Source organism: Pongo pygmaeus, chromosome 7, assembly GCF_028885625.2.
Source record: "Pongo pygmaeus isolate AG05252 chromosome 7, NHGRI_mPonPyg2-v2.0_pri, whole genome shotgun sequence".
NCBI classification, from domain to species: domain Eukaryota; kingdom Metazoa; phylum Chordata; class Mammalia; order Primates; family Hominidae; genus Pongo; species Pongo pygmaeus.
Genome location: NC_072380.2, coordinates 157,509,642 through 157,526,578, shown reverse-complemented (window position 1 = coordinate 157,526,578; position 16,937 = coordinate 157,509,642). Strand labels below are relative to the sequence as shown.

The 16,937-nt window shown below is 64.6% G+C and overlaps 4 protein-coding genes and 1 long non-coding RNA gene across 32 annotated transcripts in view; 2 read left to right on the top strand and 3 right to left on the bottom strand.

Moving 5' to 3' along the window:
* Positions 1 to 191: 191 nt before the first annotated feature.
* On the bottom strand, positions 192 to 4,263 carry LRRC14 (leucine rich repeat containing 14). 2 transcript variants are annotated; one of them, XM_063669245.1, is made up of 5 exons: positions 4,164 to 4,263; positions 3,386 to 3,452; positions 2,151 to 2,504; positions 1,383 to 1,967; positions 192 to 1,294 (listed from the first exon to the last, which is right to left on the bottom strand). In XM_063669245.1, exons 1-5 carry the CDS (start codon positions 4,261 to 4,263, stop codon positions 727 to 729), a joined length of 1,674 nt encoding a protein of 557 aa, XP_063525315.1. In that variant the 3' UTR covers positions 192 to 726. The 2 variants fall into 2 exon arrangements, with proteins under 2 accessions (XP_063525315.1, XP_063525316.1); XM_063669246.1 differs by lacking the exon at positions 3,386 to 3,452 and having other exon boundaries at positions 4,164 to 4,242.
* On the top strand, positions 3,613 to 11,384 carry RECQL4 (RecQ like helicase 4). 22 transcript variants are annotated; one of them, XM_054499338.2, is made up of 22 exons: positions 4,299 to 4,392; positions 4,566 to 4,599; positions 4,725 to 4,819; positions 5,044 to 5,184; positions 5,470 to 6,068; positions 6,147 to 6,246; positions 6,344 to 6,470; positions 6,777 to 6,908; positions 6,992 to 7,084; positions 7,162 to 7,298; positions 7,707 to 7,790; positions 7,870 to 8,043; positions 8,125 to 8,304; positions 8,957 to 9,098; positions 9,189 to 9,451; positions 9,526 to 9,814; positions 9,890 to 10,019; positions 10,102 to 10,271; positions 10,339 to 10,519; positions 10,596 to 10,752; positions 10,874 to 10,982; positions 11,122 to 11,384. In XM_054499338.2, exons 6-22 carry the CDS (start codon positions 6,187 to 6,189, stop codon positions 11,244 to 11,246), a joined length of 2,553 nt encoding a protein of 850 aa, XP_054355313.1. In that variant the 5' UTR covers positions 4,299 to 4,392; positions 4,566 to 4,599; positions 4,725 to 4,819; positions 5,044 to 5,184; positions 5,470 to 6,068; positions 6,147 to 6,186; the 3' UTR covers positions 11,247 to 11,384. The 22 variants fall into 22 exon arrangements, with proteins under 22 accessions (XP_063525309.1, XP_063525312.1, XP_054355313.1 ...); XM_054499339.2 differs by having other exon boundaries at positions 4,336 to 4,392; positions 5,470 to 5,545; XM_054499335.2 differs by having other exon boundaries at positions 4,375 to 4,500; positions 7,192 to 7,298.
* On the bottom strand, positions 8,997 to 14,780 carry MFSD3 (major facilitator superfamily domain containing 3). 4 transcript variants are annotated; one of them, XM_063669252.1, is made up of 5 exons: positions 12,662 to 14,780; positions 12,168 to 12,315; positions 11,953 to 12,077; positions 11,772 to 11,881; positions 8,997 to 11,424 (listed from the first exon to the last, which is right to left on the bottom strand). In XM_063669252.1, the coding sequence occupies exons 1-5, from the start codon at positions 13,341 to 13,343 to the stop codon at positions 11,353 to 11,355; spliced, it is 1,137 nt and encodes a 378-aa protein (XP_063525322.1). In that variant the 5' UTR covers positions 13,344 to 14,780; the 3' UTR covers positions 8,997 to 11,352. The 4 variants fall into 4 exon arrangements, with proteins under 4 accessions (XP_063525322.1, XP_063525324.1, XP_054355335.1 ...); XM_063669254.1 differs by having other exon boundaries at positions 12,168 to 12,307; XM_054499360.2 differs by lacking the exon at positions 8,997 to 11,424 and adding an exon at positions 11,464 to 11,686.
* The window catches only part of LOC134740054 (uncharacterized), a 9,295-nt gene continuing 6,575 nt past the window's right edge, over positions 14,218 to 16,937 (top strand). Inside the window, exons 1-2 of the long non-coding RNA XR_010127316.1 lie at positions 14,218 to 14,590; positions 14,744 to 16,894. This is a non-coding gene — a long non-coding RNA (uncharacterized LOC134740054). The remainder of the gene's footprint in view (positions 14,591 to 14,743; positions 16,895 to 16,937) is intronic.
* Positions 15,666 to 16,937, bottom strand: part of GPT (glutamic--pyruvic transaminase) — a 3,502-nt gene continuing 2,230 nt past the window's right edge. For all 3 annotated transcript variants that reach the window (XM_054499349.2, XM_054499351.2, XM_054499352.2), the window contains 6 exons: positions 16,786 to 16,865; positions 16,582 to 16,718; positions 16,307 to 16,481; positions 16,056 to 16,211; positions 15,869 to 15,981; positions 15,666 to 15,802 (listed from right to left, as the gene is read on the bottom strand). In XM_054499349.2, the coding sequence (XP_054355324.1) occupies positions 15,712 to 15,802; positions 15,869 to 15,981; positions 16,056 to 16,211; positions 16,307 to 16,481; positions 16,582 to 16,718; positions 16,786 to 16,865 (752 nt within the window). In that variant the 3' untranslated portion in view covers positions 15,666 to 15,711. The remainder of the gene's footprint in view (positions 15,803 to 15,868; positions 15,982 to 16,055; positions 16,212 to 16,306; positions 16,482 to 16,581; positions 16,719 to 16,785; positions 16,866 to 16,937) is intronic.

Below are 16,937 nucleotides of genomic sequence, written 5' to 3'. Positions count from 1 at the left end.
AGGTGGGAAGAGCAAGGACTGGCCGGCAGTGCAGATGGGACTGGCCGGCAGTGCAGATGGGGCTGCCCCACGAGGGGCGGGGCGACAGGCTGGATGGCAGTTGTTGCCCGGTGGCCATGTTGGGGGTGACAGCAGAGATAAGGATAAGGCTGACCAACGTGGACAGAAAAAAAAACAGCCACAAATTCAACTTCCAGGCACATGTGTACCTTGATGACCCCCTCCCGCCCGAGCCCAGCCCAACGGGGTGGCTGGGTTGCAGGGTAGGGAACACGTAAGAGGCACGAGTGCCTGGGGACCCCAGCCTCCATGAAGCAGGCCTCTGTCCAACTTCAACCCCAGAAGCACTGAGCTCTCAATAAAGGGATGGGAAAGGCCCAGAGAGGCCATCATCTCTTAGCTCACAACTGGGATCCCAAAGCATTTGCACAAAGGACCAGGACCCCAGACGGCAGCCAAATGCAGCCAAACTGAGCAGCGCAATGGAGGCCTGACATCCAGCCCTGGGGCCCACAGATGATCAGCCAATTATGGAGCAAGTGCAGGGAAAACCGCGTGGGGCACTGCAGAAAGCAGGGGACGCTCAAGGTGTGCCCAGAAGCAAGGCAGACCCAGCAGGAAACCAGAAACCAGTGCTTTTGTGACAGGCCTCCAGCAGGGTCCCAGCAAAGGCCCTGCCTACCTAAAGACTGCAGGGCGGCCTGTGTCTCACCCAGAGCTACTTCATCATAGGCTGAAGTAGTCCGCAGCCAGTCGCCCGTAGATGTCCGTGGTCCAGAGCACATGGGCACGGCCTGAGGCTAGAAGCAGCTGGTGCAGCTCGGCTTCTACGCGGGCAAACTTCTCCTCATTGATGGAGGCCTCCAGCAGGACAGAGGCAGGCGGTGGCCAGGGCAAGCCCTCATAGCAGTCCACGGGGAAGGGGTGCACCACGGTACGCAGCTCAGCCTGCGCCACTGAGTCCCGCAGCAGCTCCTTGAGGCCCGCCATGGACAGTGGGTTGCCATAGAGGCCAAGGTACCGGAGACTGGCGCACTGAGTCAAGATGGGTAGTGTGGCCAACAGCTGGGTGTCTGCCAGCTGACACTCAGTCAGCTCCAGATGCAACAGTGTGGCTGCTGATGCCTGCAACAGACCCTGGAAGGGTGCCAGCTGGCTGCCAGACAGGTCGTTACCACTCAGGTCCAACTTCTTGAGGTGGGCAGCATGGGGGCTCCGTGCCAGGAAGCGCAGGTCCTCAGGCAGCAGAGCACAGAAGGCCAACTCCAGGCTCTCCAGGGGGCTCTGCAGGGTGCTACAGGGGACACAGGGGTCACAGACAGGCAGAGCCGGGGAGGGTCCCTACAGAAGGGAGGGGCAGGGCAGTGGTGGGGCCCACTCACCTGAGCAGCTGGTCCAGCCTCCCTGAAAGGAGAGAGGAGCCCATGCTGAGCTCACGCAGACAGGTGAAGCGGCCCATCTGGGCAAGGAAGTAGCGGAAGTTGTCCTCGCCATCCACGGACGGCTGCCTTGAATCCCCATGCACATAGTGGAGCCGCAGGCTGGCCAGGTGCTGGAAGCGGGCCACGTGTGGGATGATTACAGACAGGCCGCGCAGGCCCAGATTGTTGAAGCGCAGGTCCACGCGGCGCAGGCAGCCTGCATCCAGAAGCTGCAGCAGGGCCACCGTGTTGCGCATGGGCAGGTCCTCAGCTCGCAGGTCCCGGCAGCAGAGCCGCAGTGGGCTGCCCACGCTGCTTCGGAGCGCCTCCCGCAGGAATGCATAGGAGGCCCGGTTCACCCGCAGGTCCACACGCACCTCCACAGGGATGGGGGCTGGCCCAGGCTCTGCGGCCCCACCCTGCTGCTGGGCGATGCATGTGCGAGCTACGGCAGCAGTACAGTCCCACATGCTCATGGTGCCAGGATCCTGTTCCACACCATCATCCAAGAGGCCTGTCATGTCCAGCACCCGCAGCGCATGCTTCCTGGGAGTAGGAATGGTCTGAGGAACGGGTCAAGGGGCAGGGCCCATACCCCCTCCCAGCCACCTTGGGACAGGAGCAACGTACCTGCTCCTGCATGAGCTCTTGCTAACTTTATGACCCAAGTCTCCTCAGGGGACCCACTTACACACCCTTGGCCTGACGACCCTTCAGATAAGACCATACCTGCAGAGGGGCTGTGTGCTGGCCCCAGGCTCTGAGGTGTGGAGCCGGGCAGTCAGCCCCAGGATAACAGCCTGCATGCTCTCAGTGCTAGGCCGCTCCTGCAGGAGGGCACGGCTGCAGTGGGCACACTCCTGTAGCAGCTGCTGGAAACTGAGCAGCGGGAAGGGCCACGTGTGTACCAACTCACGCAGTACCACTGTCTTCTTGTCCATGAAGGCCACCTTGAACAGCAGCGGGAAGAGTTCGCGTGGCAGCAGGGGCAGGGCCTGGCAGGCAGCTGGCTGGCACTGCAGCACCTGCCGCGTGCTCAAGAACACAAGCGTGTGCATGGCGTTGGGCCGGGCAGACGGCCACCTGCAGGAGAGGGACTTCAGCAGGGAGGAGAGACCCTAGGCCACTACCAAGCCACACACAGGTGGTAGGAAGGCCCAGCATAGTGCCTGAAACAAAGTCAGCAGTTAGCAGTGGCCATGGCACAGAGAAGCACCTGTTAGATGCCTAGCGCTGGGCTGGGTGCAGTGAACTGGCAGACAAGGTCACAACTCAGCCCCAGCCCTCCAGACGCACAGGACCTCTTTAAAGAAACTAAGCGTCAAGCAGTGTGGCATTGTCAACAACTCACTTGCTTGGGCGTGCTTTCGATAGATGCCTTGCAGGGCCCCCCATGGGTACTTCAGGCCTCTCAAATTACAAAGCTGCTTCACAAAACCTTCTTCGAAACCTGAGTAAAGCCCAGGCCTCTCCCCCCACCAACCTTCATCAGCATTATTATTGATGGGACACTCCAAGGGGTCAAGCAGCCAAATCACCTTTCCCTCCCCTCTCCTCACAGAGGCTCTCCAGGGCTATCCTTGGACTCCACAAAACTACAAAGAGCTAGAAGCACAGAAGCAGCTTCATAAGCAACAAGGCAGGTTGAAAAGACCAAGACCCAGGGAACACTGAGTCCAGATGATGTAGCCCATGAAATACAAGCCCCCCCCAAAAGCTACTATTCTCCAGAATGTCAGCAAGCACGAAGACCCTGAAAGAAAGCAACCCTCACCTTTGTTGGCCCTTACCACTGGCCTAAACCTCTCCCTCTTCCCTGGAGAGCCACTGTGGAAAGACCAAGTCTTAAGTATGTGGGATTCGGAAGGTGCAAGGCTACAGATTGCTCAAACAAGGCAAAGAAAGCTGCCTCAGCAGCACCCAAGCTGCAGAGATGCACAAACACTCCCAAGGCCACAAGGTACCTGTGACACAGGGTGCCAGCCCTGCTGCTGCCTGTAGCATCCTCAAAACTAAATCGCAGCCATCTCCCTGTGACAGATTAGAAAATGAAAGCCTAGGCCTGGCCCAAGGTCACAGCCTGAGTGACAAGCCAGGGAAGGGGGCTGGGGAAGACACTCTGGCCCCAAGGCCCTTCTTTTTGTCGGCTTTTCTACATACAAATAAGTCCTTAAGGCACCGGTTCCTGAAAAGTTCCAGACACCAACCCTCGACCTAGTTCTGCCGGTGGACAGATCTCAACGATCATACTCGCTCTGACAGGACAGACCAACCGAGCACTTGTCGCGGGAGGACACGAAAGCAGACGGCCTGGCCACCAAGGGAGGCAGGCACCTCCGTGCGACGCCCCCTCCCCTCCCGCCGGCCGCAGGGAACCCGACGGTCCTCGGCCGCCTGCGTTTCGCGAAGACGCCCCCGCCCGGCTCCTCCGGGCCTCGAGCCGCTGGACCCTCCGCTCTTTCGCCTCCCGGGCGGGCCCTGCTCCTCCAGGTCGGGTGCGTCTCCCACCAGGGCCTGACGCCGCTCCGACCGGCCCGGTGACTCCCAGTCCTTCCCGGCCCGTGGTGGCACCTCCCGGGCTCCCGGCCTCCCAAATGCATTTGGGCCCCGGGCTCCCAAATGCAGCCACTGCCTCCCTCAGCCAGGCCGCCCCGAGCAATCGGCGCCCCGCCCCTTGAGGCCAGGCAGGGCCAGGGGCGTGCGCCGCCCCGCTCGGACCCCCGCCTGGCCGCCCGCGCTCACCGGTCCCGCAGCCGCAGCCACCGCCTCCAGCCCCGCCTAGACCGTCCGCCGCTCCCCGCCCGGCGCCGCGGCGCCCCGCGATGACGTCGACGCCTCCCATTGCCTGCTTGTCTAAGGCCCGACGGATTGGCTGCCCGGGCGCGGTGGCCCCGCCCCCGGCCCGTCGCGCACCCGCGTTGGCTGTCGGCCCCAGCGACGGCTGCGCGGGAGATTTGCTGGGCGACGGCAGGTGCGTCGGCCGGGTGGGAGCGACATGGAGCGGCTGCGGGACGTGCGGGAGCGGCTGCAGGCGTGGGAGCGCGCGTTCCGGCAGCAGCGCGGGCGGCGACCGACCCAGGTGCGGGCTGCCCAGGGGCCGAGGGGCTGAGGGCGCGGCCCGCGGCTGACGCGTTCCCTTTACAGGACGACGTGGAGGCGGCGCCGGAGGACACCCGCGGTGAGCGCGCGGCGGGGCGGCGGGGCGGCGGGGCGGCGGGGCGGCGGGGCGGCGGGGGCGGGAAGACACTGGGTCGGCAGGGGCCCAGGCCCCACCCTGACCCCGCCTCCCGCTCGCCCACGCAGCGCTCTACCGGGAGTACCGCGCTCTGAAGCGGACCACGGGCCAGGCCGGCGGCGGGCCCCGCAGCTCCGAGTCGCTCCCCGCGGCGGCCGAAGAGGTACCCAGGCCCCGCCACCCCAGCCTCCTCCCACTTTCCTGTTTTGCGGAGTGGCGGGAGCAACGGAGTCGCGGCCAGGCCTCTGTGGGGCACAGAACTTGGGAGGGGGACTGGGCAAAGTGAAGAAGGGCCGGGCCTCGCTCCAGGTGTGGGAGGGGCGGCTGAGAGCGCCTCTGCCGCCACAACAGTCTTTCTCTGGCCTCTGCTCCTATTGTCACCTGCAGGCGCCAGAATCCCACTGCTGGGGGCCCCATCTCAATCGGGCTGCGACCCAGAGTCCACAACCTACGCCAGGGCGGAGCTGCCACGGCTCGGTGCCAGACTACGGGCAGCGGCTCAAGGCCAATCTGAAAGGCAACCTGCAGGTGAGGGGTGGGCAGGCAGTGAGTCCACGCTAGGTCCAGAGCTGCTTCCGGTCCGGGTCACCCTCTTGTCATTTTTTCCACACAGACAGGCACAGGCTCCTGTGCCAACCAGGGCACGAGTCTCCAGGAAGTTTTTCAGGGCCTTCGCCCTTGACTCCCTTTCTAGCCCAGTCTTGTGCTAATTAGCGTGCCTTATGATTGAGCGTGGGAACTCAGCTAGGTTTTAGAGTCTACAGTAGCCAAGGGGCCTGAGTTCCTTTTGCTATTCTGTTGTTCCCCTTCCAGGCCGGACCAGCCCTGGGCCGCAGACCCTGGCCTCTAGGAAGATCCTCATCCAAGACGCCCACCCCAAAGCCCCCAGGTACAGGGCCTGTTCCCTCCTTTGCAGAAAAAGCCAGTGATGAGCCTCCACATCCCCCCGAGCCCCAGCCAAGGCCAGGCCGGCTCCAGCATCTGCAGGCATCCCTGAGCCAGCGGCTGGGCTCCCTAGATCCTGGCTGGTTACAGCGATGTCACAGTGAGGTCCCAGATTTTCTGGGGGCCCCCAAAGCCTGCAGGCCTGATCTAGGCTCAGAGGAATCACAACTTCTGACCCCTGGTGAGTCAGCTGTCCTTGGTCCTGGTGGTGGCTCCCAGGGCCCAGAGATTTCAGCCTTCCAAGAAGTCAGCATCGGTGCAGGGAGACCCCAGCCCAGCAGCAGTCGAGGCGAGAAGCGGAGACGGAACGAGGAGCCTTGGGGGAGCCCCGCACAGGTCCAGCAGGAGAGCAGCCACGCTGGATCCCCATCGGAGGGGGCTGGGGCTGTAGCACTTGAGGAAGATCCTCCAGGGGAACCTGTACAGGCACAGCCACCTCAGCCCTGCAGCAGCCCGTCAACCCCTAGGTACCACAGACTCAGCCCCTCCAGTCAAGCTAGGGCTGGGAAGGCTGAGGGCACAGCCCACCTGCACATCTTCCCTAGGCTGGCCCGCCATGACAGGGGCAATTACGTACGGCTCAACATGAAGCAGAAACACTACGTGCGGGGCCGGGCACTTCGTGGCAGGCTCCTCCGCAAGCAGGTAAGACAGCGACGGGCCAGGACAGGAGCTCCCTTTCCCTCCCCTCAGCCCTCCCGTATCTCCCGCCCGGTGACCCTCCTATGTGGGCACCCCCCAGGCATGGAAGCAGAAGTGGCGGAAGAAAGGGGAGTGTTTTGGGGGTGGTGGTGCCACAGTCGCAATCAAGGAGTCTTGTTTCCTGAATGAGCAGTCCGATCACCGGGCAGCCCAGTGTCCCCAGCCAGGTGAGACATCTGCCCTGGAGGGTGGGTCCGGCCGACACTGTGGAGAGGGCGCAGTGCTCTTTTGGGGGACATTCATGTTCCAAGCAACAGGCCTTCCAGATACCCCTGGTCCAGGCCCTACCCTGGCTGCCCTGAAGGAGGGTGGCAAAGACGAGGATGGCTGTCAGCCTTTTCTGCTTTGGAAAAAGTAGCCCAGAGGAAGGGCACTGCCTGCTGCCAACCTCCTTTGAGGGAAGGGGAGATTGTGGCCGGTGGTTGTCTTGCCCGACTTGGAGCTCCCATTCCACCCTCTCCTGCCTGTCCCAGCAAGTGAGGAAGACACACACCCTGTTGGGCCTGAGCTACTGGTTCCTGCACCACAACCTGTACCTGAGGTGCCCAGCCTGGACCCCGCTGTGCTGCCACTTTACTCCCTGGGGCCCTCAGGGCAGCTGGCAGGTGAGCAGTCCGCTTCTGGCCCAGAGCCTTTACTGAGGGGTTGGGGTGACTCCAGTCATGGTGATCAACATCTGTGTCTGCAGAGACACCGGCTGAGGTGTTCCAGGCCCTGGAGCAGCTGGGGCACCAAGCCTTCCGCCCTGGGCAGGAACGTGCAGTCATGCGGATCCTGTCTGGTGAGCGTGGCTGCCGGGGCTGAGGCTGGGCTGAAGCCAGGCTGCAGAACCCTGCTGCTGACTCCTGCCCCATCCAGGCATCTCCACGCTGCTGGTGCTGCCTACAGGTGCCGGCAAGTCCCTGTGCTACCAGCTCCCGGCGCTGCTCTACACCCGGCGCAGCCCCTGCCTGACGTTGGTCGTCTCTCCCCTGCTGTCACTCATGGACGACCAGGTGTGCACACAGGGTCCTGGGCACACCAACACAGTCAAGAACCAGCACTTGTGACTCCCAAGGGCAACTGCTGCTTGTCCCCTAACCACCCCCTCCTGGGAGCTTCAAGGTGTCTGTGGCCTCAGTCCCAGTGTTGGCAGCAGGTCGAAGGCAGCCCAACTCCACAGGCACCACGGCCACCCCCACAGGAGCTGTGCCGGGAAGAGAGCCATCCCCACTTCGGTCTGTCTGCTCCGGGGCTCCTGGGCCAAGGCCCACATTTGGCTCTAAACCCTTGGCCCTAGGACCCAGAACCTGGTTCTCCTATCCCCTGAGGAACTAGGATGGACATGGCAGCAGTTCTGGGATGACTTGGGGAAGGGCCAGGGCTGGGCTGGCGTATGACGGCCATCGCTCCTGCATTTGCAGGTGTCTGGCTTGCCACCGTGTCTCAAGGCGGCCTGCATACACTCGGGCATGACCAGGAAGCAACGGGAATCTGTCCTGCAGAAGGTGGGGGCCTCATGGGCCTAGGGGTGAGTGAGGCAGTGGGTGGGCACCTGGGCTGTGCCTCTGATCTTGCTGCCTTCAGGTTCGGGCTGCCCAGGTACATGTGCTGATGCTGACACCTGAGGCGCTGGTGGGAGCAGGAGGCCTCCCTCCAGCTGCACAGCTGCCTCCAGTTGCTTTTGCCTGCATTGATGAGGCCCACTGCCTCTCCCAGTGGTCCCACAACTTCCGGCCCTGCTACCTGCGCGTCTGCAAGGTGAGCCATATGTGAACTGGGGTGGATGGCTAGGGCCGGGATGGGCTGGGCGGCCCCACACCACTGACGCTTCTGGTGCAGGTGCTTCGGGAGCGCATGGGTGTGCACTGCTTCCTGGGTCTCACAGCCACAGCCACACACCGCACTGCCAGTGACGTGGCACAACACCTGGCTGTGGCTGAAGAGCCTGGCCTCCACAGGCCAGCCCCAGTTCCCGCGAACCTGCACCTTTCCGTGTCCATGGACAGGGACACAGACCAGGTGGGTGTGCGTGCTCTGGGGACCCTGCAGGGCCCTGGCTGCTGACTGCCCACACTGACCCTACCTCACTCCCCACTGCCCACACCGACCCCTCCTCACTCCTCACTCCCCACGCCAACCCCTCCTCACTCCTCACTCCCCACGCCAACCCCTCCTCACTCCTCACTCCCCACGCCGACCACACCTCACTCCTCCTCACTCCCCACGCCAACCCCTCCTCACTCCCCACTCCCCACGCCGACCCCTCCTCACTCCCCACTCCCCACGCCGACCCCTCCTCACTCCCCACTCCCCACTCCCCACGCCGACCCCTCCTCACTCCCCACTCCCCACGCCGACCCCTCCTCACTCCTCACTCCCCACGCCGACCCCTCCTCACTCCCCACTCCCCACGCCGACCTCTCCTCACTCCCCACTCCCCACGCCGACCCCTCCTCACTCCCCACTCCCCACGCCGACCCCTCCTCACTCCCCACTCCCCACGCCGACCCCTCCTCACTCCCCACTCCCCACGCCGACCCCTCCTCACTCCCCACTCCCCACGCCGACCCCTCCTCACTCCCCACTCCCCACGCCGACCCCTCCTCACTCCCCACTGCCCACGCCGACCCCTCCTCACTCCCCACTGCCCACGCCAACCACTCCTCATCAGGCACTGTTGACGCTGCTGCGAGGCGAACGTTTTCGAAACCTGGATTCCATTATCATTTACTGCAACCGGCGCGAGGACACAGAGCGGATTGCTGCGCTCCTCCGAACCTGCCTGCACACAGCCCGGGTCCCAGGGTCTGGAGGTACGGCGTGGACAGGGCTGGTGTCCCCATGGACCCACCTTGGGCACCCATGGCCCCATCCCACTGACCACCTGCCTGTCTTCCCCAAAGGTCGTGCCCCCAAAACCACGGCTGAGGCCTACCACGCAGGCATGTGCAGCCAGGAACGGCGGCGGGTACAGCGGGCCTTCATGCAGGGCCAGTTGCGGGTGGTGGTGGCCACGGTGGCCTTCGGGATGGGGCTGGACCGGCCAGATGTGCGGGCTGTGCTGCATCTGGGGCTGCCGCCAAGCTTCGAGAGCTACGTGCAGGCCGTGGGCCGGGCCGGGCGTGACGGGCAGCCTGCCCACTGCCACCTCTTCCTACAGCCCCAGGTTGGCACCCCCCCCAAATGCCAGTGCTCAAGCCCCTAGTGCTCCACCCCACCCTCATGAAAGTTGCCCTGCAGGGTGAAGACCTGCGAGAGCTGCGCAGACACGTGCACGCCGACAGCACGGACTTCCTGGCTGTGAAGAGGCTGGTACAGTGCGTGTTCCCAGCCTGCACGTGCACCAGGCCGCCCCTGGAGCAGGAAGGGGCCGTGGGTGGGGAGAGGCCTGTGCCCAAGTACCCCGCTGAAGAGGCTGAGCAGCTTGGTGGCCACCAAGCAACCCCAGGACCTAGAAGGGCCTGCATGGGCCATGAGCGGGCACTCCCAATACAGCTTACCGTACAGGCTCTGGACATGCCGGAGGAGGGTGAGGAACCTGGGGTAAGCCACAGGGGTGGGGATGGGCCATCCTCGCATCTCCTGAGCCCTGCTCTGCCCCCAGCCATCGAGACTTTGCTATGCTACCTGGAGCTGCACCCACACCACTGGCTGGAGCTGATGGCGACCACCTATACCCATTGCCGTCTGAACTGCCCTGGGGGCCCGGCCCAGCTCCAGGCCCTAGCCCACAGGTAAGCACACCCTGCCCTGAGTTGGAGATAAGGTTGGAGAATCAGGGCTGTTGGCCACATGTCCCCTTTTCCCTGGGCACAGGTGTCCCCCTTTGGCTGTGTGCTTGGCCCAGCAGCTGCCTGAGGACCCAGAGCAAGGCAGCAGCTCCGTGGAGTTTGACATGGTCAAGCTGGTGGACACCATGGGTTGGGAGCTGGCCTCTGTGCGGCGGGCTCTCTGCCAGCTGCAGTGGGACCACGAGCCCAGGACAGGTGCGCCTCTTCCCACCCCACACCGCCCTGGATGCTGCCTGCCTGCATCTGACATGCTTTCCGGCAGGTGTGCAACGTGGGACAGGGGTGCTTGTGGAGTTCAGTGGGCTGGCCTTCCACCTTCGCAGTCCAGGAGACCTGACCGCTGAGGAAAAGGACCAGATCTGTGACTTCCTCTATGGCCGTGTGCAGGCCCGGGAGCACCAGGCCCTGGCCCGTCTGCGGAGAACCTTCCAGGCCTTTCGCAGGTTGGGAGGAGGCGGGCAGGGCCTGGGACCATCCACCCCCCCGCAGTGATCAGCTCTGACAGGCTCCTCCCCACAGCGTAGCCTTCCCCAGCTGCGGGCCCTGCCTGGAGCAGCAGGATGAGGAGCGCAGCACCAGGCTCAAGGACCTGCTGGGCCGCTACTTTGAGGAAGAGGAAGCACAGGGGCCAGGAGGCATGGAGGACGCACAGGGCCCCGAGCCAGGGCAGGCCAGAGTGAGTGCAGTAAGGCCAGGCAGTTCATCGGGGTTGCAGGTTCCTTGGGCTGCATGAGGCTTGCTGTGTGGATGCAGCGCCATGGGAGCTCAGAGGAAGCCTGATGTGCCTGTCCACACAGCTCCAGGATTGGGAAGACCAGGTCCGCTGCGACATCCGCCAGTTCCTGTCCCTGAGGCCAGAGGAGAAGTTCTCGGGCAGGGCTGTGGCCCGCATCTTCCACGGCATCGGTGAGGCCTGGGAGGCCCCACCCGCTGCAGGCTGGGGCTGGGGGCTGGGGCAGGTGAGGCCTGGGAGGCTCCACCCACTGCAGGCTGGGTCTGGGGCTCACGGCTGTGTCTTGGCGGCTGTGTCTTGGCTCCACCGTAGGAAGCCCCTGCTACCCGGCCCAGGTGTACGGGCAGGACCGGCGCTTCTGGAGAAAATACCTGCACCTGAGCTTCCACGCCCTGGTGGGCCTGGCCACGGAAGAGCTCCTGCGGGTGGCCCGCTGACTGCACTGCGTTGGGGGATGTCGGGTAGAGCTGGGGTTGTCAGAGGCTAGGGCAGTGACTGAGGACCTGGGCAAAACCTGCCACAGGGTGTGGGGACGAGGAGGCTTCAAAATGCAGAATAAAAAGTGCTCACTTTGTTTTTATGGGCCTTCCTCGCCAATGAGGCAGCCCCCATGACCTGGGGACAAGCACATGACATATTCCAGGCACAGAGACATCTGGGCCACAGGCACATGTGGCTTTATTGACCAGTCCAGCCACCCAGCTCAGAGAAAGGTGCTGGGTACTAGGCCCAGGTACAGAATGGGCAAGGCAGAGAGAATGAGCAGGAGCAAGAAGCAGGGATGTGGACCCAACCCATCAGCCAGGCCTCCGGCCAGAGTGCCCAGCAGCAGCTTCCCCAGCAGCTCCAGAGTGGCCAGAAGGCTGTAGTGTGTGGCCTGAGGGGGTGGGGGTCACGGTGAGGGTCAGGCCCACACAGCCCCAGCCCTGTGGTCCCTCTGTGTCCCTGCTACATCTCCTCACCTGCAGGGCCCTGGGGGCCAGCTGGCTGCAGCGCATCATCCCAGTGAAGGTGACTGTGGTGACCAGGCCTCCCAAGAAGTGCTGCAGACATAGGCTCAGCAAGGCTGACCCTGGGAGGGCAGAAGTCAGCAGTGCCCCAGGCTCCTGGCCCCTCTCTTCCTCCTCAAGGCCAGCCCCTCACCTCTCAAGATTGTGCCAGGGTCCATGCTGGCCCCCAGGGTGTCCAGGTGGAAGACCAAGGCAGTCTGGCAGGCTAGGCTCCCAAGGCGGAACTGCAGCACTGACCTCAACAGAGGCAGCAGTTCCCTGGGGTGGGGGTGGGAAATGGGTCAGTATAGTGGATTGGGGGCAGCTCGGGTACAGGTGGGTGGGCAGGGTACACGGGGGAGGGCTCACCAGTGCTTGGCCAGCAAGGTCCCACCCAGAAAGGAGCCAGCGATGGAGCAGACCACAGCACCCACACCATTCCACAGTCCCAACTCGGGGGCAGAAACGCCGTGGTCCAGCAGGAGAAGAGGAAACAGGCTGTTGGCACCCTGCTCACCTTGGGTGGTGGGGGGGGCGTGAGCACGGGAGGTTCCATATGTGCCCCCGCCTCTCTTCTCCCCACCTGGGCCCTGAGTCCTGCCCTGCTCTCCTCAGTGTTCCAGAGCTGCAGATGCTGGGGGAGAAGTAGGGCAGCCCGAGAGAGCGCTCAGGGATCTGGCTAGAGCTGGGGGAGGACAAGACGCAAGGCCCAGCTGCAGAGCCCCGGATGTCAGGGCCAAGTCTTGCAGGTCATACCCCAGAAAAAGGGTGGCCCTGTAATGGGTTGCAAGCTCCTGGGGACACACCTGAAGCTGTCCCGGAAGCCCCAACTCTGCTGTTGCCTGGCTCGAGGCCTAACTCACCCAGCTTGTAGGTGAGCACAAAGCCTGCCGTCCACAGGGTCCCCGGCACGGCTAGCACGTCCCGCAGAAGGTGCGCGGTGTGGGGACGCTGCTCGCAAGGGGGCTGCTGTGGGAGCCGCCGCAGGGCTGGTGCAGCCCAGGCCAGGGCCGCGGCCAGCCAGTAGGTGGCAGCCAGGAGCAGAAAGAGTTGCGGCCACGAGAGGGTGGGCAGCAGCGCCAGCAGCGCGCCCCCAGCTAGCGCGGCCCCCAGCTTGTACGCGACCACCTGCACGGTGTTGCCTGGCCCCAGCTCGGCCGGCTCCAACAGCTGTACAGCCAGCGCGTCCAGGGCCACATCCTGCATGGCGGCACCCAGGTTCAACAACAGCAGCAACCCTGCCACAGCGGCGGGCAGCCCGGCCTGGCCAGCTCCAGGCGGGGGCAGCCCGGCAAGCAGCCCACACACCAGGCCCAGGCCCGCCGTGCTGCGCGTCAGCCAGGCCCTCGCCGAGCCCTGCGCGTCCACCACCGGGGCCCACGCCAGCTTGAGCAGCCACGGAGCGTACAAAACCTTGGCCAGCCCCACGCGCGTCAGGGAGAGGCCGCCGGCACGCAGCAGCACGGGCAGGAGGCCAGACTGGAGCCCGTAGGGCAGGCCCTGCACCAGGTAGAGGCCGGCCAGCGGCAGCAACTTCCCGCGCATGGCGGCTCAGGCCGGCTGCGAGGCCGGGAGGTCGGGTTCCAGGCGGGGTCCGGCAAGGCGAGGTCTCCTCCGCGTGGGGTCAGAGGCCACACCCCGGCATGGCTTTGGTTCTGGGACCTGGCAGAGTCAGCGTCGTACAGGCTAGGGTCTGGACACGTGCTCTCGAGCTTTAGGAGCATCAACACCCCAGAAGAACCGAAGTGGGGTCCAAACGGGGGCGAGCGATCCGGACGCCGGCGGCTCCCGGCATGCTCTGCGCGGCCGCAGGGAAGGGGGCGGGGCCATTGCCTCCCGGGGCTCCCACCATGCTTTGCGAGACCGCAGGTGAGGGGGCGGGGCCACTGCCTCCCGCGGCTCCCAGCATGCTCTGCGAGGCCGCAGGTAAAGAGGGCGGGGCCGCTGCCTTGGGGGGCCGCTGCCTTCCGGGGCCCTCGGCCCGCGCCCCGCACCGCCGGCCGGGCCGGACTCTCAGCAGTTTCTCGGCCCCCTGGAGGCACAGAGCGGAGCATGGGCCACACGGCGTCGCTGGAGCCCCGCGGCCACCGGCCCCAGGGCCGGAAGGTCGCGCGGGCCACAGAGACTGGAGCGGGCCAGAGCGTCAGCTCGCGGGCGCCCCCGGTGGCCAGTCCGGGCTCGGGCCCGCGGCCCCACCGCCATGTGCGCGCTCCCACCGAGGTCCTGCGAGAGTGAGAGGCCCAGAGAGGGAAGCTACAGAGCTGGGCCGGCCTCGAATGTAAGGATCGGCCTGCGCCCACAGCCAGTCCTAGCACCTCTCAGTAGTCTCGGATCCGCTCCAGGCGTGCTTCCCTCCCGGTGTCTGAGCCGAAGCGTGGTTGCTGCGGTGCCCAGCCCCTGCTTCTCCAGCCGCCCGCATGAAGGCGTCCGTTTCTTAAGGGTTCCGCTGTCTACCACTGGATACTTTCGGTGCCGGACCCCAACCTTGCTGTGTCTGTGACTTCAGCTCCTCCGTAAGGCGGTGACAGAGTCGTGGAAGTTAGGAGGGTAGTGTGAAAGGTCAGGACCCAGCTTAGCTCAGAAGGACACAGCCAGCCACTGCCCGTGACGCCCTTCGGTGTCCGGTGACAAAGCTAGGAGCACCCTGCCTGATTCGAGCCCGCCCTGCCAAGGGAGGGGCCCACCTGCTGTGTCTCCTGCCCAGAGCTGTGCCCTCTGGGGCTCCCGAGGCCCAGATGAGGCTGTGAAGTGTGGCCTGTGGTTAAGAACCATCTCCAGAGCGGAAAAACCAGGTACCCTTGGCCAGTCCTATCTCCCAAGTCTGTGAGTCTCTAAAGCCAGCCCCGTCCTTGGCGGACTTGAGGGCACTGGACCCAACGCATTTTTCTGGCTGCTGAGGCCTCTGAGGGGGTTTCTTGTCAGCTTAGCAGGTTTTTGGGTTCCAGGTTTCCTCGTCTATCAAATGGGAACTATCATGCCTACTTCAGAAGAGCATCTGTGCAGATTGAGTGATCCCCAGCAGTGTCTGCATGTAGTAGGTGCTCAGCCATGCTCCCCAGGCCAGGACACAGCACCGCCCACTCCCGCTCAGCCCAGCCCCTGCCTCCTCCAGCCCCAGCCCTCCCCTGGGACGCTCCCTTATCCTCTCTCTCTGCCTCACACTCCACCCAGCCAAAGGACTGCACCACACAATGACACCAAAGGTGGTCTCTCTGGCCCCCCAGACAGGGGCCCCGCCCCTGCTTCTTTGGGTAAAAGAAAACCAAGACTTCCTTCCTGAGCTGTCAGTCACCCTGACCAGCCAGCACCATGCTGGTTTAGTATTTCCTCCCGCCCCAGGGAAGACACGGACCTCACAGGAAAGGGAGCCAGGAAGGATACAGTTCACTGTGCCTTCCTCAGGAAACGATGTATTTCTTCGGGCGGCCACCTGGACCCCTGGCTCCCTAGATTCTTTGTCAAGCCCCGTCCCCACCCCAACAGCTCTGGGGGCTTCCACAAAGGGGTGTGGGGCCTGTGCTTTCCTCACACTCCGTACTCTCTCAACCCATTTCTGTGTGATCCTGACGAGCTCTGCCCCACAACCAGAGGCCAGGGGGAAGACCCAGCCCATGGTGGGTGCCGGGTCTTCAGGAGGAAGAGGTGGGTGGTGGCCGTGGAAGGTCCTTTCTCTGAAGGGACTCAGACCTGCAAAAAGGGTAGGCAGGTGGGAGCGGGCCACGCAGCTGCCAACACTTCCTCCCTGGAGTCAGACTGCCACACAGCTTTATTAGGGACCTGCAGAGAGGCAGGGGCCCAGCTCCCCCCCCGCCACCCCGCCAGGCATCAAGAGCAAGTACAGTGGGCTCCAGACCCCCCCAGGGCCCCTGAGCACACAGTCCAGGGCGACCCAGCCTGGCCCCAGCTGGGGTGCTCAGGAGTACTCGAGGGTGAACTTGGCATGGAACCTGCTCAGCTTCTCCAGCAGCAGCCGCAGTTTCTCCAAGGGGGGCAGAATGGTCATCCTGAAAGGAGTTGACAGTGAGTGAAGGGCCAGGGTGGCGGGACAGGCAGTGAGGGCCAGGCCTCACCGGAAGTGGTAGGTGCCTTCCCGCTGCCCAAAGCCGCTCCCTGGCACCACGCAGATGCCGGTCTCCTCCAGGAGGCGCAGGCAGAAGAACATATCCGGGGCCAGGCCCAGCTCCTGTGGACAGAGAGCCATCAGAGAGGGATGCCCGGCCCCCACTGCCCACCCCACAGGCCCCACCCCCGCCTGACCTGAGCGCGCTCCACCGCCCGCAGGGGCAACTGCACGCGCGGGAAGGAGTACATGGCGCCCTGCACTGGGTTGCAGCTGATGCCAGGAGCCTCATTGAAGACCTGCTCGGTGAGCTTGGCCTTGGCCGCCAGCTCTGCCAGCACTGCCTGCTTCTCCTGTGGCCGCGGAGGGAGGGCCCATCAGGGCATGGCACTCGGCATCCTCCCACCCCTGATTAGGTCACCTGGACTCCCTCCTGCCCCCAACTCACAGCCTGGAACTGCGCGAAGGAGGGGTCGGTGGGCGCGGGTGGGCTGACCACCAGGTCCAGCAGAGCCTGGCCTGGCACCGGCGGGCACAGCCGCACACTCATCAGCTTCAGCATCTGCTGCTGCACTGCGGCGTCCATGTTCACCACCTCCACATAGCCGCCGCGGAACCCGCACCTGCGCACGTCCAGGTCAGGTGCGGAGGAGGGGGTGGCCCATCGGGCAAGGAGGGCCAGGCCATGGCCCGCGAGCCCCCACCCGCCTCGCACGCACGCACTCGCCCATGTAGCCCTTGGAGGTGGAGTGGAAGGAGGCAAGCTCCTGCTGCCCGGCGTAGGGCGGCCCCATCTCCATGAGCACCTTCTTGAATGAGTGGAACTGCGAGCCCGCGGCGTACACGTTGTCCTGGTACACCTGGAAGGGCGCAAGGCGTCACGGGGGCGGACTGTTGCCCGGCTTCCCGCTCCCCCGCGCCGCGCACCTCGTCCGCCAGCAGAAAGAGCCGCTCTTCGAAGGCGAAGCGGATCACGGCCTCGATGCACTCGCGGGTCTGCACCTGCCCTGGGGTGCGGGGGAGACAGCAGGGCTGGGTGAGCCAAGGGGGCGCACTGCCCTCCGCTGGGCAGCCGGGGG

Excerpts from the sequence above, each read along its gene's own strand:
- RECQL4 (XM_063669230.1), top strand. The coding sequence starts at position 4,417 with ATGGAGCGGCTGCGGGACGTGCGGGAGCGGCTGCAGGCGTGGGAGCGC. Across the intron at positions 7,085-7,161 it reads AGTCATGCGGATCCTGTCTG|GCATCTCCACGCTGCTGGTG; the intron begins GTGAGCGTGGCT and ends TGCCCCATCCAG. Across the intron at positions 10,272-10,338 it reads GGACCACGAGCCCAGGACAG|GTGTGCAACGTGGGACAGGG; the intron begins GTGCGCCTCTTC and ends GCTTTCCGGCAG.
- LRRC14 (XM_063669245.1), bottom strand. The coding sequence starts at position 4,263 with ATGGGAGGCGTCGACGTCATCGCGGGGCGCCGCGGCGCCGGGCGGGGA. Across the intron at positions 2,505-3,385 it reads GCTGGCACCCTGTGTCACAG|GTGGCCGTCTGCCCGGCCCA; the intron begins GTACCTTGTGGC and ends CCTCTCCTGCAG. Across the intron at positions 1,968-2,150 it reads AGCACACAGCCCCTCTGCAG|GAAGCATGCGCTGCGGGTGC; the intron begins GTATGGTCTTAT and ends TCCTACTCCCAG.
- MFSD3 (XM_054499360.2), bottom strand. The coding sequence starts at position 13,343 with ATGCGCGGGAAGTTGCTGCCGCTGGCCGGCCTCTACCTGGTGCAGGGC. Across the intron at positions 12,078-12,167 it reads ACCTTGCTGGCCAAGCACTG|GGAACTGCTGCCTCTGTTGA; the intron begins GTGAGCCCTCCC and ends CCCCCACCCCAG. Across the intron at positions 11,687-11,771 it reads TGGCCCCCAGGGCCCTGCAG|GCCACACACTACAGCCTTCT; the intron begins GTGAGGAGATGT and ends CCACCCCCTCAG.